This window comes from Magnolia sinica, chromosome 8, assembly GCF_029962835.1.
Source record: "Magnolia sinica isolate HGM2019 chromosome 8, MsV1, whole genome shotgun sequence".
NCBI classification, from domain to species: Eukaryota; Viridiplantae; Streptophyta; class Magnoliopsida; order Magnoliales; family Magnoliaceae; genus Magnolia; species Magnolia sinica.
In genome coordinates this window covers 58923177-58940360 of record NC_080580.1, presented here as the reverse complement: position 1 = coordinate 58940360, position 17184 = coordinate 58923177, and the positions used below count along the sequence as shown (strand labels likewise).

The 17184-nt window shown below is 39.4% G+C and overlaps 1 protein-coding gene across 1 annotated transcript; it reads left to right on the top strand.

Moving 5' to 3' along the window:
• Positions 1 to 271: 271 nt before the first annotated feature.
• LOC131253356 (uncharacterized protein At4g19900-like) lies at positions 272 to 3677 on the top strand. The gene is made up of 2 exons (XM_058254329.1): positions 272 to 1668; positions 3285 to 3677. The coding sequence occupies exons 1-2, from the start codon at positions 273 to 275 to the stop codon at positions 3395 to 3397; spliced, it is 1509 nt and encodes a 502-aa protein (XP_058110312.1). The 5' UTR covers position 272; the 3' UTR covers positions 3398 to 3677.
• Positions 3678 to 17184: the final 13507 nt, after the last annotated feature.

The window sequence follows — 17184 nt, the reverse complement described above, 5'->3', positions numbered from 1 at the left end:
CCACGGGTGAACGGCTCCGATCTCACATACACGTACCTCGTCCACGCGTGCGCCGCGAATAAGTGTCTGCGAGTAAGATTAGCATTCCGCGAGCGAAAAATCCGACGTGGCCTCGCGGGAAACAAAGCCCAATCGCCTGGCCATCCATAAACAAAGATACTCAATTCGGCCAATCTCTCTCTCTCTCTCTCTTGCAGATTTCCAAACTACATAGCATTAGCGACGGCTATACGTTCTCCCTCCTTTTCTTCCTTTTGAATATTGATAGTCGTATGAAGTTGAAAAAACCTTCAATAAAAGCCTCCAAAATCTCCTCACTTCTTTCCTTTGATTCTTCCGTCCTCCACCATGAATCCTCTCCTCCCCATCTCTTATTTTCTATAATTCAAATCCCCTTTCTGTCTCTTCTCTCTTTCATGTCTTTTCCCCACCATGAGAAGAAGAGTCTCTGCATCATGTTCAAATTCTCCTCCCTCTTCTCCACCTTATCTCTTGCAGCTTTCCTTCTCCTTCTCCTCCTCGCCATCAGCGCTTTCTCCAATTTCTCACTCCACTCCGTCGCCTTCCGATCGAAAAGACCCACTTGGGTTTTCCCCTTTGATAAGGCTCGGGTACAGTTCAAATCGAACTCTACGCCTGCAGTTCTGCTTTCGGTAGAAGAAGAGGTCTGGGAGAATTACGTCCGAGACCCAGGTCCTGTTCTTCCTCCCATTAATGTCACGATCGAGGAGAGGATCAAATGGTTCATAGAAAACATTAATGAATTCAAGATTATTCGATCAAATGGGTTGACCCAGAAATTTGCAGCGAGGGCTCAGGAGTTCTTTGATGACGGGTGCGAGGCCCGGTTCTTCATGACATGGATTTCACCAGTGAGACTGTTCGGGCATCGGGAATTCCTCGCCTTGGAGAGCCTCTTCAAAGCTCATTCTTTCGGGTGTTTGATGATTCTTTCGACGACAATGGATTCCCGGCGCGGGAGCCAGGTCTTGAAACCTCTGGTGGATGCTGGTTTCAGAGTGATAGCAGTCACACCAGACTTGCCATTTCTGTTCAGAAACACGCCAGCAGGGGCCTGGTTTAATGAGCTGAAGAAGGGGAATGTTGATCCAGGCGAGATTCCATTAGCTCAGAATCTATCCAATCTGCTACGACTTGCAGTCCTATATGAATATGGCGGCATTTACTTGGACACTGATTTTATAGTGATGAAGAAGTTAACAGCTTTGAGGAACTCGATCGGGGCCCAGGCCATCGATGCAGAGACTGGGAATTGGAGCCGTCTGAACAACGCGGTCCTGATTTTCGATAAGCAGCATCCTCTCCTGTTCAAATTCATTGAGGAAATCTCACTCACTTTCAATGGAAACAAATGGGGCCATAATGGGCCGTATTTGGTTTCAAGGGTGGTCGCAAGAGTAGCCAAGAGGCCTGGATATAACTTCACTGTCTTGCCACTGATGGCCTTCTATCCAGTAGATTGGACTAAGATAGGTGGGTTGTTCAAGAGGCTGGAGAATCTGGTTACGTCGAGATGGGTTGCTGCGAAGCTGCTTCAACTGAGCGGAGAGACCTACGCAATTCACCTATGGAACCGACAGAGCAACAACTTGAAAATCGAAGAAGGGAGTGTCATGGGCAGACTCATATCAGATCACTGTCTCTTTTGTAAGCATGCATACAGTGCCTCAATATAAGCTCCCTGATTGTTATGAGTTGTTCTTCCATTACATTATTCTTTTTCCATTCTTCCAATGTAAATAGGAAATTTAATTTTCAATCAGACTCATATCAGATCACTGTCTCTTTTGTAAGCATGCATACAGTGCCTCAATATAAGCACCCTGATTGTTATGAGTTGTTCTTCCATTCCATTATTCTTTTTCCCATTCTTCCAATGTAAATAGGAAATTTAATTTTCAATCAGACTCATATCAGATCACTGTCTCTTTTGTAAGCATGCATACAGTGCCTCAATATAAGCTTGCTGATTGTTATGAGCTGTTCTTCCATTACATTATTCTTTTTCCATTCTTCCAATGTAAATAGGAAATTTAATTTTCAATCAGACTCATATCAGATCACTGTCTCTTTTGTAAGCATGCATACAGTGCCTCAATATAAGCACCCTGATTGTTATGAGTTGTTCTTCCATTACATTATTCTTTTTCCCATTCTTCCAATGTAAATAGGAAATTTAATTTTCAATCAGACTCATATCAGATCACTGTCTCTTTTGTAAGCATGCATACAGTGCCTCAATATAAGCGCCCTGATTGTTATGAGTTGTTCTTCCATTACATTATTCTTTTTCCATTCTTCCAATGTAAATAGGAAATTTAATTTTCAATCAGACTCATATCAGATCACTGTCTCTTTTGTAAGCATGCATACAGTGCCTCAATATAAGCTCCCTGATTGTTATGAGTTGTTCTTCCATTCCATTATTCTTTTTCCCATTCTTCCAATGTAAATAGGAAATTTAATTTTCAATCAGACTCATATCAGATCACTGTCTCTTTTGTAAGCATGCATACAGTGCCTCAATATAAGCTCCCTGATTGTTATGAGTTGTTCTTCCATTACATTATTCTTTTTTCCATTCTTCCAATGTAAATAGGAAATTTTATTTTCAATCTGAAAATCTCATACAAGAGAAGGAAATAGCTGTTTCAACTTTCAAGTATTAATACATGTAAATGTACAAATTCCTTTGATTGTTTCCAAGGAATGGTAAACTAGAATCTGAAATTATAAAAAAATCAATGGGCATGATTCCTCTGTTCCAATCGTACACCAACATCTTCCACTGCCCGTCGATGGTGGGTGGGAATCCCAACTCATTGTAGGATGCTGGACTGGAAATTACATGATCAAAACTTTCTTCCACAGATGATGACCCTCAATCGTCTCAACCTCAGCTTGAATCCAAAACCTCTGCATCTCCATATGCCAAATCCAGGTAAAATCTTAAATGAATTTTTTCTCATCAATCGATGTTTGCTTTTTGCTCTCTTCTTTGCAAAACCCAAATCTCTCTCTCCAAAGCTGCTATCTGATGCAAACCCATTAAGAGAACCCAATCCAGAACCATTGTCGATTGGTTGGACTATTTTCATGGCTGCCCATTGCGACAACCCTTGAAAGTCTTCATCCTCATCACTGCCCCACAGATATATAGGCTTGATTATGGGCGGCCCACTATATTCAGTGAAATGTGTAGACAGACTAGTATGCTCCATGTCAAACAATCTACTAAGGGACGTGCTTCCTCCTTTCATCAGATCTAGCAAACTGCTGCTTTTTCCAGACGAGGATAATGAAGAACATGAGGCAGCAGAGGAAGAGAGAGAAGCCAAAGAGGAGCAAGAGATATACAGAGATTTCTGGTAGTTGATTATCTGCCTGATCCTGTCCTTCTGAATCTCAGGATCAATTCTGCCTAGCATTTCATCATCAACTTCTTCAGTTATCTCCGATGGATTCTGAACTGCTTTCATCTTGGCAAAAATAACTAATTCATGCAAGATACAGGAACCTTATGTAATATGTTGTCACAAGCCCCAGAAAAGGATGATGTAAGGAAGAAACAGAAACTGGGACAATGCAAAGGAGGCTGGAAAACGACCAGGTCTCCTAATAATAATAAAAAATGCTGGAGCCGGCAATGAGGAATTTCCTGGACCCATCTGTTGTTTGATAGGAAGTCATTCTCAATGGATAGAAATGCAGACAAATTTAAAATACAAGCGACTGTCTTTATGTTTGTAAATGTAGAATAAATGATATCCATTTATCTGATCAGACGGAAATAGCAAAATAATTGGTTGTGATTTCCATAGTTCAAAACTCGAAAACTCGACTCAATCTTTAATCAACTTGATTCGATATTTTCGTAATTAAATTTCTAGTATTTAGTGCATTTAACATGGTTATAACCCAAAATAATTAAAACAGAAATCAGATAATTGTTTGTGATTTCCATAGTTCAAAAAACTCAAAGTCTGACTCCAACTGTACCTAGGTCGGGTCAACTCAAAGACTCAACTGAGTCTTTAATCAACTTGATTTGATATTTTCATAATTAAATTTCTAGTATTTAATGCATTTAAAATGGTTAGAACCTAAAGTAAATAAAATAGCAATAAAATAATTGGTTGTGATTTCCTTAGCTCCAAAACTCAAAAAGTCGACTCACTGATCAACTCAAAGACTCAACCAAGTCTTTAATCAACTTGATTTGATGTTTTCATAATTATATTTCTAGTATTTAGTGCATTCAAATGGTTAGAACCTAAAGCAATTAAGATAGCAACAATATAATTGGTTGTGCTTTCCATAGTTCCAAAACTCAAAAACTGAACTCATGAATCTCTACCTGGGTTGGGTCAACTCGAAGACTCGACCGATGATTCAATATTTTTATAATTAAATTTCTAGTATTTTATACATGTAAAATGGTAAAGCTGAAGTAATTAAAATCACGAAAATAACATGCAACCTTGTGGTTTAGTAAGCTTGCAGCACCTTCTTGCCTAGATAAGCGAGGTCGCCTGTTTGATTCAAGTCTCCTGCCATTTTACTTTTGAAACAAAAGAGCAGCTGGCTGGGCGAGTGACTCAGTCGAGTCAAGCCAAGTTGAATCAAGTTTGCTCAATTTTTTAGCTGACTTGATAGGTTGTGTCAAGTCCCAACCGAGTCATGCCACTCAGCGAGTTTCCATGAGACTCGGTTCAAAATCTGGCTGAGTCGAGTTGGACTTGGCTGAGTTTTGAGTCAAACTACCAAGTTCTTGAACTATCATGATTTCTAGCAAGCCACAAGGTCACACCAAGGCTCAAGCATCAATTTTAATTCATGTTTACTCTTAACCATGTGAAATGCCAATTGCACCCCAAGTTTAGGATATACACCCCTTTTTTCTCTACCTTCTGAATGTGTATAGATTTTTCTCCTAAGTATGTTTAGCCAAAGAGGAATTATATGATTAGCAGATTAGCAGCCCATGTCTTCGCACAGTACATACACGTTTTCAATTCAGACAAGTGGGCTGCATGGTCCAGTAGTCCAGACCATTGGACAGCTGAGTTCCATCATGGATGGACTATGCTCCAAATGTCTCCAATATAGGAAGATCTTAACCAAATTTGAGGTTCCAAAAGCTGTTGTATATTAACTTACTGGCTAGTTGTTAACAATGTCAAAAATCAACAATTAACCACTCCTCACCCAAACTAATATAAAAGGAGATCGTAGTATCTAACTGTGTTAGATTCAAAAATATAGTGACTACAAAAGAAAAGTAAATAAGAACAAATACGACATGTTAATGATCAAATAAAAATAAGAATGTTTAGACAAAGACTTGACTTCTAATACATCAGGACTTGGGTATCAATCTGGGAATTTTTTTTAGGCACGGTCCATCCATGGGGATGGAACAGGCCAATGATCTGGATTACAAGACCATATGCACCGCTCAGAATTGAAAAACTACATATAGCATCAGCATGCATAGATGCAGGTTGTGTATCATATGATTCCTCGTCTGGAAATTTATTGAATTCCCAAGAATCTTTTAGAAGTTTGACATAGAGCTTCGTCCCCTAGAAAAGTCATCTCATCGAGTTTTCAACCATTTTCTGTCAGTATTGCTTAACAAACAAGTAAATTGGAAAAGATCATAAAGGTCCGTCTAAAAATTTACAGAGCCAAACGCTAGGAAACTAAGGGCCTTTAGGAAGACAACTGAAAATGAGTTCATCTCATTTTAGTTAATCATAATTATGTATTACAGATCTTGATCTCTATTACATAATTCCATTTTAATTAATCATAATTATGTATAAAAGACCACGATCTCTAATACATGATTATGATTAAAAAAATGAGGTGAAGACATTTCAGATCTCTAAGGCATGATTATGACTAAAAAAATGAGTTAAAGCCATTTTCAGGCGTCTACTGAATAGGGTGTAAGATTTCTTTTCAGAATGTGATTTGCAAAGATAAAATAAGGGCGTGAAACAGACAAAGGTACCAGAGTGCAAGGTTTTTGAATTTCTTGCAAACTCATGGGAAGACCCTGGGTGTTACACTTTTCCTTTTGATAAAGAGAGTAGGTCTATTGAAAGAGAACTAAAATCAAAGCAGAGAACAGATGGCACAAGGCCTGAAAATAGAAGAGAGGTAATATAAACTGCTACAAGAAAGCAAGAGAAAATCAATGAACTTGCACGTATCCTATCATCGTAGGAGTAGCTTACTGTAGAGCGGGAAAAAAAAACGAAAGAAAAAAGGAAAATCACTAGCATACAATCCCAACTAAAGCAATGCTCAATTCAGCAATAAGATATTGACATCTTCAATTTTGATCATGCTATCAGAAGCGCCTGTTCTTATGTAGACAAAAAAACTGGTTTTAAGGAATATGTCTAGAATTATATAAACCAAGAGGAATTATATGATGTTGAAACACTGATGTACACAGTATACTCAGGCATTCAGTTTGTACTTTGTAACATTTTGGGGCACATGTTACTATAATCGAAAACTGTATTGTAAAGTGATCATGTGTGGATGGACCATGACATAAAAATGTCCCAAATTGGTAGATACAAGGCACCAATCTTGGGCACTTCTTTTTAGTGCTGACTATGGACCATTGTTGTATTTCCCTTTGAAACTATCCATTTGCAGGCCACGAACTGAAAGATTAGAGATGTCCTATCGAGGAGATAGTCAAAGCATTATCGATGTACAGTGGGGCCGAACAGATGAACAATCTGAATTTCTGAACCATGGGCCCCTGTAACGCCCTGAAATTCGGGGGTCGAGCATAACTCAGCTCCCGAGTTTCAAAACATCACTCATGCAACATATGTAATGATGGATGTATGTTGTCTATATGAGTACATAAAATATGGAGTAGATTAAGCCAAACTGCAAACATAATCCAGGGATAAGTGAAAGACGTAAGCGGAAGACTTATAGAAATATATATGTATATCTATGTAAGTCCCTAAGATATGTATGCTTTGCCAGGTCATAACTACAAGTGTTTGTTTTCAAAATATAAGTATCAAAATGAAATCATCCATTACAAAGGAAACCCAGAATCCCCATAGATCAGGACACGGCTCACATAAACCCGACTGAGAACTGCATAAAAGAAAACGCGTCCTCGTCATCCTCATATTCCTACTCTGCCTTAGGGGTCACATCATCATCTACATCTCAGACAAAGTCTGGTTGGTGTTAAAACACCGTCCCAGAATGTGGGAGTGAGTAATCAACTCAGTGGAACTATACAGTAAAAGCTAACATGTTATCAATCAATCAAGCAGTAATGATAAGGCAATACAATCAAACATGTCCTAATTACTCTTGTTAATGCAAGGATGTATGTAGAAATGATGCATGCTCTCGCCTGCACTCCCTCAACGTCTTCATCTTACGGTACACATGACAACCTCCTGCAGTGCCCACGATGCCAAAGCACATGCAATGCGGTGCATGAACATGATTACCAAGTTGTTATTAGTCCTTTTCATATAGCAGGATTGGGAAGCTAAGGTACCTTCCTCATATCAATTTCCAAACGGTGATCCATTCTAAGGTCGTCAGTCCTAGACAATCTCATACGATCATATGGTTCTAGGTCGCTGCAAAGGGCTCGTCACCAATCAATGCATGCCTATCATACCTTAGTTACTACCCTAAGGCTCGTCGCCTCAATGCAGTATCATGGTATGCTCGAGGTCACTACAAAGGGCTCATCACCAATCAATGTAGGCCGACAGCACGAATATAGTGTCCCATACCACCATAATCGGCTCACGAGTCTGGTGTACTCATTGGTCACTACGGGGAGGCTCGTCACCCCAGCGTAGGCCAACAGCTCGACCACGGTGTCCCATACCACCATGTCCGGCTCATGAGTCTTAGTGGATCAAGGTATAATGGTTAACGGGATTGCATTGGTAAGTTTGGTACCCTAGATTCAAACAATAGCGTCCATACATGGTGCACATCCACCGGGACAATCGGGTTACTTGACAAGCTCGACTAGCACGAGCCACGTTGAGTTAAACGACATAGAGTGCGCAAACACTCCGTGTAGCCAAACCACTGTCGACAACCCTAATATGACTCGGGTTCGTCAAACACATCCTACGTGGCGAAAACAACCTCGGCCACGAACTCAAGGTTTGTTACCGATTCCCTGGACTATTTCATAGCCCCAAACACATTCAAGTATAACAGATATTCATACCAGCAATTCAGAACAGTAATGGATCAACAATTCTAATCATACAGTATGTGAGCATTTGATGAATATCAACTTAACATGGATATACACATAAGTAGTGCCTGAATTTAAACAACAAAGAATGTAAATTGCATGTAGGAAATCATACACATCAATAAGATAGTTGAGAATCTCTTCTCAATGCCCATAAATAGGATAATATATTACACACTTGATCATTCAGACATTTCTACAAACACTTAGACTACATATTCCAACATACATGACGTATGTTGGTGATAACACACATTTGGACAATACCTTTTGCCAAGGAGTTGACACACATACAACTAGCACGAATACACGACAATTAATCATGGCAAACACATATTCGTATTTCATACGTATACGATGCTTTCTACATATACAAGGAATACACAAATCTCAATATAGCTCATATATATCAGGAACGCAATATAAACATCGCATTTGGCATGTGAAATTGCACCCATAACAATAATAAACCATTAACCGATATTGAAAGCCTTGAAAACCATAACCTATACGAATATAGTCCGCACCTTAAACCAGGAAGTGAGTAACAGATCTGGTTCAGACGATAAGTCTTCGTCAACGGTGACTAGATAACCTAAGGTATGAATAAAAAGAGCTACATCAACACTTAGACTATTCTAAGCTCCAAAACAGGCTAGGGTTTGATTGACTTACCCAAGAATGAACTTAGAATCGCTAGAATAACGATTCAGAAGTGATGGTTTAGGGACGCCGAATAACAGGGAAGAATCTCAAGATGATTCACCAACTTCTCTCTCACTTTCTCTCTCTTTTCCTCTCTCTCTCCAGCTAGGGTTTAGAAAATTCGTATGACATTTGAGAGTGAGGGTTTAGGGTCTTTATATAGGCCTAAAATTGATAAAAATAGCCTCAGGGCCAAGGTATACTTAGGTTATAACCAAATCAGGTCTATTTCGATCTAACGGAGCGCTTCTGGTGGTCCCTTTTCCACGTGCGGTCGGACTTAAGCTCACTGACCATGGATCTAGGTCAGGCTAAGTTTTTGTACCGATCGGATTTACAGATCACTCATGGCGGACCAATCTCAATTCAACGGTCACCGAAACTCGATCAGGTCCACCGGCACTTTGACATGCCTGGGCCATCTTCCCTAATCTGAGGGTAAATTTGGGTCAGAATCCAACGATCAGATTGCTTAAAATCAGCGCGCAAGCGACACGACTTAGATTTCATAAATTCATATTTAATTTCTCACCTTTCTCACACTCTTTACTCCGGACTCAAGCAAATCGACTCAGGACATCATCTGGACTTGATTTTTGAGGTGATTGTCAAGCCCAACAAGGTGATCATAATTGTCTAAGATCATCGCTATTGGACTTTTGACACACAGTCCAGGTCTGATACAAAGTTTCCAAGTATTCCCGAGAGCAACTGGATTTAGCGTTGAATCCTAGATTTCAGGGTAACATAGCGCTAACGATTCTACAGGTTTTGAGTCTTACAGATCAAAATTAAAGTGATTAGCGCTAATTTCACAAGTAATCGAGTTTGGCGCTAGTTAACCCACATGAACTTCTAAAGAATTTGAGGTAGTACTCGGGTCTTTGCACGAAGTTTTCCGGGTCATTACAGCCCCGCTCCAACAAACCGAAAGCCCTAGCATATCATTCATATCCTTGCGTTGAGGATTATAAAATTCTACATAAACAAGCAGCTTACTAAGTCAATAAGAACCAATACATGTACTTCACAAAAGCACCAATGTGCCATATAATTCCTTGCTTCAAAGTGCCAATTCTTCCATCGGAATATGCCCAAAAATAAAGTCACAAGGCCCAAAAGCAAAAGAGAAGTAGTATAAACCGCCACAATAAAGCAAGAGAAACTCAATGAACTTGCATGTATCATCATAAGAGTAGCTTATTGTAGACCCTCCAGGGGGAGGGACTCGCATACAATCCCAATTAAAGCAATCCTCAATTCAACAACAAGATATTGACATCTTCAGTTACTGTTCATGCTATTAGAAGTGCCCTATCTTGTGTGAACAAAATTTGATGGTATTTCAAGATGAAAAGCTATTTTTTTTTAATGGATATGTCTAAAAAGTATATAAACAAAGAGGAATTATATGATGTTGACCCACTGATGTACACGGTATCCTCGATTTCAGTTTGCACTTTGTAAAATTTTGGGGCACATGTTACAATAATCCAAATCCAAAACTGTGTTCTAAAGTGATTATCTGTGGATGGACTTGACAGAAAAACTCCCAAATTGGTAGATAAAGCTACCAATCTTGGGAATTTATTTTAGTGCTGGAAATGGATCATTGCTGTATTTCCCTTTGTAACTGTCTATTTGCACGCCATAAACTAAATGATTAGAGATGTCCTGTTGAGTAGATATTAGAAGCATTATCGATCCATAGTGGGGACAACGAGGCAAACGGTCTGGATTTCTGAACCATGGGCCCCACTCCAACAAACTGAAGGCCCCCATACATATCATTGGGTTGAGGATCATAAAATTCAAATTCTATATAAACAAGCATCTTACTGATTGAATAAGAACCAATACATGTATTTCAGGGAAAGCACCAATGTGCCATACAATTTCTTCCATTAAAGTGCTAATCTTGTCTTCCATCCAGATCATTTGGAAAGGTATTATATAACCATTACTGACATTTTGTAGCCCAAAAACAACTTGTTGAAATTGGATGCCCGATGACAACTGATGGAACACGTCAAGCTATGCCCTTAAATCATCAAGGATTGTAACAAACCACCATACTCCACAACTCACGTCAGTTGTAACCCACTTTGTGACAGCACTCACCTGGCACCTGGCCTTTATCAAGGTAGCGCCTTCCACCTCATGGATAGCCTATAAATTGGTTAAGTCCTGTAAAGGGAGAGCCAATCTTTGAAAATATAGTTGTGGGCTGTAAACGAAGAGCCTTTAAATGTAATCACAGGTTTTTGCCTGTAAATCAAATGGGGTTAAAAGCTGTAAATGATTTACAGCCTGTAAGAATGATTTACAGGCATTTTTTTAGCATCTAAATCCAGACTGTAAATCATTTACAGTTAGGCCCATTTACAAGCATACAAATGACCCCTAATTGCAATTTGCTCAATTCACTCTATTGAACTAGTTATTTCAATTCAATTCAGAAGTGCATCCAAATGCAGTCGAAATTAACCAATGAAAGAACGAGTATAGAATTGCCATAAAGATCAATTGGCTTTTATAAAAACAAAAAACCCAATTGACACTACGGAAACCACACAATATCAGCCATTCACCAATATCAGCCGGGATTTCATAATTTCCTGAGAGAGAGAGAGAGAGAGAGAGAGAGCAGAAAATGATTTCCATCCATTGGAAATGGCATTAAAGCATGAAAGTCCAATTGACACTACGGAAACCACACAATATCAGCCATTCACCAAACAATTTAAAGAAGTATTCACTCATTTGGAATTTCAGAAGCCATGAAATGTATCATCATAAGAAGCTGAGTAGTGTAACAGAGAAATCAAAGCCAATCACTTGTAACTAACTAAACAGAGACTCATATGTTTTAATGTGGGGCTCGCATAGGATCTCTTACCTTCTTCTTCCTGTAGTGAGGCCTCGCCTGATTTTAGGGTGTGTTTGGTTGCACCAATTTCATGATATTTAGTGAAACCAAACGCACCCTTTAGAAATAATTTAAAAAAAAAATTGCATACCAAGATATCAACAGAAGATTACAGAGTGAGGAAACAAACAGTGGTTGACGAAGCAGGCAGGCTGAATCTTCTGTTATCAAGGCTGCTCATCTGGAGGGGCCAAAACAGATGGGTCATGCCTCCGAAAATGAGAAATGAGTCGATTTTCTACATACCCTTAGAGTGTGGACTATTGACTACACCCCCCAATCATATGCGACCAGTGAGTAACTTAAAATCAGCAGCCGACAGAGGAGAATCCCAAAAAAAATAGGGTGTTGTGGGTGCACTCAAACGTGCACGGGAGCGGATTAGCTGTTACCTAACAGTTTAGTTACGGTTGTCAATGGGCCGGGCTCGAGCCTACCAAAATCTAAATTTTGAATAGGCCCAGCCAATGGCCCAGCCCTTAACAGTTCAAAATCTGGGCTGAGGTAAACCCCAAGCCCACCTCTGAGGGCAACACCACCTAATATGCAACCTCACCCTTTTGGCGGGGAGTTGATTCATGCTGGACGCGGATTGCAAGTTGTCACACCCCAAACTCGGAAACCGAGCTTACAAAATTCTCGATCACCAAATCTGGCACCGACAGCCTACGTAGAATCCCATTCTCGGCTCCCGGCACCCATTTACCAAGTTCCAATCCTAAGATCCTACAAGGAGGATTTCTAATATCAATTTGATTCATAATGAGTATAACTATAAGCATAACCCATGAACAATAACCACAAGAACACCATCACAAAATCCACTATGATCAAAAACTTTTAAGTACAAGGCATATGAAAGGAAAATACAATATAATGAAAATAACCAAAAACTCCAGAAGCTCGGCTGCACGCTCCAACTCTGACGAGGCTACGGCTGTGTCCTGACATCAGCTGCACGCATCGATCGTGCATAAGCTTATAGAAAGCTTAGAAGGTGGTGTAAATATGTGCACAATATAAGCGTGCACAGAATGCAAGGTCAGAGTAATGTGGAATCATGGTGATGAGTACATGAATGCAATCAGCCGTACCAAGGTTATGCGGTGTAAGATATGAATGTTATCGGCCATAACACGGTCATGCGATGTGAAATGCAACTCAAGCAAGTCAATCCTCATTAAATATCAGTACAGTTCTCATTCTAGATAATCACCGAAGTTTAGTACACTCCAAGTGGCACTGCCGCTCTCCTAGCCGCATAGTCCAAGTGAGCGTAAGAAACCTCACTATCTGCTTGGCCAATAGTCTGCCAATACCTATTTGGCATATCGATAGCGGACCCATTCATGAGCTGGTCAAACTCAACCTAGTATTGCGCCCTACCCTCGGGTGAGTAAGGCCACACCCCTTTCCAACCGACCACGACACGGTGGGAGACGCTGCCTCCTGGTATTCGGCCCTCGTGCGTTCATATATCCAGTCGGTCTCGACGTTGGAGTCATTCTCTAGTACCATTGGGTTTAGAGATTTTCACCTAGGGACATCTATGGTGCCCTGATGCTTAGTAACAATATTTTCGGTATTCAATCCAGCCACCCACGATGTGTCTGTGGAGGCTATGGCCCTGATGTTGCTAGGGCATACAATAATCACAATCACACAAATGCAAGTGCATAAATCATACTATCAGACATGCAACAATCCTGCGCGTACCGAGTGCTCATGTGGGGCAACTTCGCCTATCAGGGAGCCCATAAACAATCTGCCCGGAGGCTTATGCTATAATCAGTCACTCCTCACATCAGGCATACATATGATGCGTATGATCATGAATCATGGATCTATACTAACAAGTTATGCTCTGTCATAACTTGTTTAGTATAAATCCATGATTCGTGATCATACGCATCATATGTAGGAATTTCTTGTTTATTGCAAATTTGTATACAAAAAGCTTAAGCTAAAGGGAATGCCCATTCCTTGTGAAGGCTTTCACGAGAATGCTTCATCGTACACGCAGAAAACTTTGTTGTGCTCACCGTATATTTATGTGGTTTATTCGCACCGTCTATCCATTTTTTCAGCTCATTTTAGGGGTTGAGCCTAAAATTGAAGCATATCCAAAACTCAAGTGGATCACACCATAGGAAGCAGTAATAATGATTTTTACCGTTGAAACCTTCCAAGGCCCACAATAATGTTTATTTGTCATCTAACTTGTTTATAAGATCACATAGATATGGATGAAAGAAAAACATTCACGCCCTCTGTCCATTTTGAAAACTCAATTTAGGAAATTTTTCCAAAAAATGAAGTAGATGTAAATCTCAGGCAGACCATAATATAGGAGAAAGTGGCAACCGGCAAATAAAAACTTACCTTGGGCAACAAAAGTTTTGGATCAAGCTTATATTTGTGTGGTCTTTTCATCCAGGTTTTTGTGACCTTATCTACAGGGGCAAATAAGCATTCTGGTAGCCCACATGAAGTTTTCAGTGGTGGGGATTCAGTCACTACTGTTTCATGTAGTATGGTCCACCTAAGATTTGGATCTACTTCATTTTTGGAATCATGCCTTAAAATGGGCTTTCAAAATGGATGGAGAGTATGGATGTAAGATAGTGGGCCCCAATGGTGGAGATCCACCCAAACAGCACCCCTTCTTTCCATCCCATCCCAAGTGAAAACAAAAACAAAAAGAAGGGTATGGAATTCATCCCATACGGAAAGAAGCAACCCAGTCTCTTACACTGAAATCCTTGACAACGACTCTTCAAATCAGCCCATAGCTGTCTGGGCCCCACCATTTTCGGCATGCAACATCCACTCCATCCATCAATTTCTAGTATTTAGTGCATTTAACATGGTTATAACCCAAAATAATTAAAACAGAAATCAAATAATTGTTTGTGATTTCTATAGTTCAAAAAACTCAAAGTCGACTCTAACGGTACCTAGGTCGAGTCAACTCAAAGACCCAACTGAGTCCTTAATCAACTTGGTTTGATATTTTCATAATTAAATTTCTAGCATTTAACGCATTTAAAATGATTAGAACCTAAAGTAAATAAAATAGCAATAAAATAATTGGTTGTGATTTCGATAGTTCAAAAACTCAAAATGTCAACTCACTGATCAACTCAAAGACTCAGCCAAGTCTTTAATCAACATGATTTGATGTTTTCATAATTATATTTCTAGTATTTAGTGCATTCAAATGGTTAGAACCTAAAGCAATTAAAATAGCAATAAAATACTTGGTTGTGCTTTACATGGTTCAAAAACTCAAAAACTCAATCTCTACCTGGGTTGGGTTAACTCGAAGACTCACCGATGATTCAATATTTTTATAATTAAATTTCTAGTATTTTATACATGTAAAGTGGTAAAGCTGAAGTAATTAAAATAACAAAAATAACATGCAACCTTGTGGTGTAGTACGCTTGCAGCACCATCTTGCCTAGATAAGCGAGGTCGCCTGTTTGATTCAAGTCTCCTGCCATTTTACTTTTGAAACAAAAGAGCGGGTGGCTGGGCGAGTGACTCAATCGAGTCAAGTCAAGTTGAATCAAGTTTGCCGAGGGTTTTTAGCTAACTTGATAGGTCGTGTCAAGTCCCGACCGAGTCATGCCACTTAGTGAGTTTCCATGAGACTCGGTTCGAAATCTGGCTGAGTCGAGTTGGACTTGGTTGAGTTTTGAGTCGAACTACCAAGTTTTTGAACTATCATGATTTCTAGCAAGCCACAAGGTCACACCAAGGCTCAAACATCAATGTTAATGCATGTTTACTCTTAACCATGTGAAATGCCAATTACACCCCAAGTTTAGGATATACACCCCTTTTTTCTCTACCTTCTGAATGTGTATAGATTTTTCCCCTAAGTATGTTTAGCCAAAGAGGAATTATGTGATTAGCAGATTAGAAGCCCATGTCTTCGCACAGTACATGCACGTTTTCAATTCAGACAAGTGGGCTGCATGGTCCAGTGGTCCAGACCATTGGACAGCTGAGTTCCATCATGGATGGACTATGCTCCAAATGTCTCCAATATAGGAAGATCTTAACCTTTTGCAGCCTACAGATAGAGCAACTAAGAATGAAATCCAACAAAGGTGCATATTCAGCTCAAAAAAGTCTGAAGATTGGTCGCTTTAATATTTCAATCTGGGAATTTTTTTTGGCAGGGTCCATCCATGGGGATGGAACAAGCCAATGATCTGGATTACGAGACCATATGCATCACTCAGAATTGAAAAACTACATATAGCATGCATAGATGCAGGTTGTGTATCATATGATTCCTCCTATGGAAATTTATTGAATTCCCAATAATCTTTTAGAAGTTTGACATAGAGTCCCTTAGAAAAGTCATCTCGCCGAGTTTTCAACCATTTTCTATCAGTATTGCTTAATAAACAAGTAAATTAGAAAAGATCATAAAGGTCCCTCTAAAAAGTTACAGAGCCAAAAGCCAGGAAAATAAGGGCCTTTAGGAAGACAACTGAAAATGAGTTCATCTCATTTTAATTAATCATAATTATGTATTAAAGACCACGATCTCTGATACATGATTATGATTAAAAAATTGAGGTGAAGACATTTCGAATTTCTAAGGCATGATTATGGTTTTTTTTTTAAACGAGTTGAAGCCATTTTCATGCATCTATCGAACAAGGTGTGAGATTTCTTTTCAGAATGTGATCTGCAAAGATAAAATAAGGGCGTGAAACAGACAGGTACAAGAGTGCAAGGTTTTTGAATTTCTTGCAAACTCATGAGAAGACCTTGGGTGTCTAGTAACTATAGAATGTCAAAGATACATTTAACACTTTTCCTTTTGATAAAGAGAGCAGGTCTATTGAAAGAGAACTAAAATCAGAGCAGAGAACAAATGGCACATGGCCTGAAAACAGAAGAGAGGTAATATAAACTGCCACAAGAAAGCAAGAGAAAATCAATGAACTTGCACGTATCCTATCATCGTAGGAGTAGTCTACTATAGAGAGGGAAAAAAAAGGGAAGAAAAAAGGAAAATCACTAGCATACAATCCCAACTAAAGCAATGCTCAATTCAGCAATAAGATATTGACATCTTCAATTTTGATCATGCTATCAGAAGCGCCCGTTCTTGTGCAGATAAAAAAACTGGTTTTATGGAATATGTCTAGAAGTATATAAACCAAGAGGAATTATATGATGTTGAAACACTGATGTACACAGTATACTCGGGCATTCAATT

Bases quoted from the DNA above. Each gene is read 5' to 3' on its own strand.
- LOC131253356 (XM_058254329.1), top strand. From the start codon at position 273: ATGAAGTTGAAAAAACCTTCAATAAAAGCCTCCAAAATCTCCTCACTT. The intron at 1,669-3,284 runs GTAAGCATGCAT...TCCTTTCATCAG, and splicing joins ATCAGATCACTGTCTCTTTT to ATCTAGCAAACTGCTGCTTT.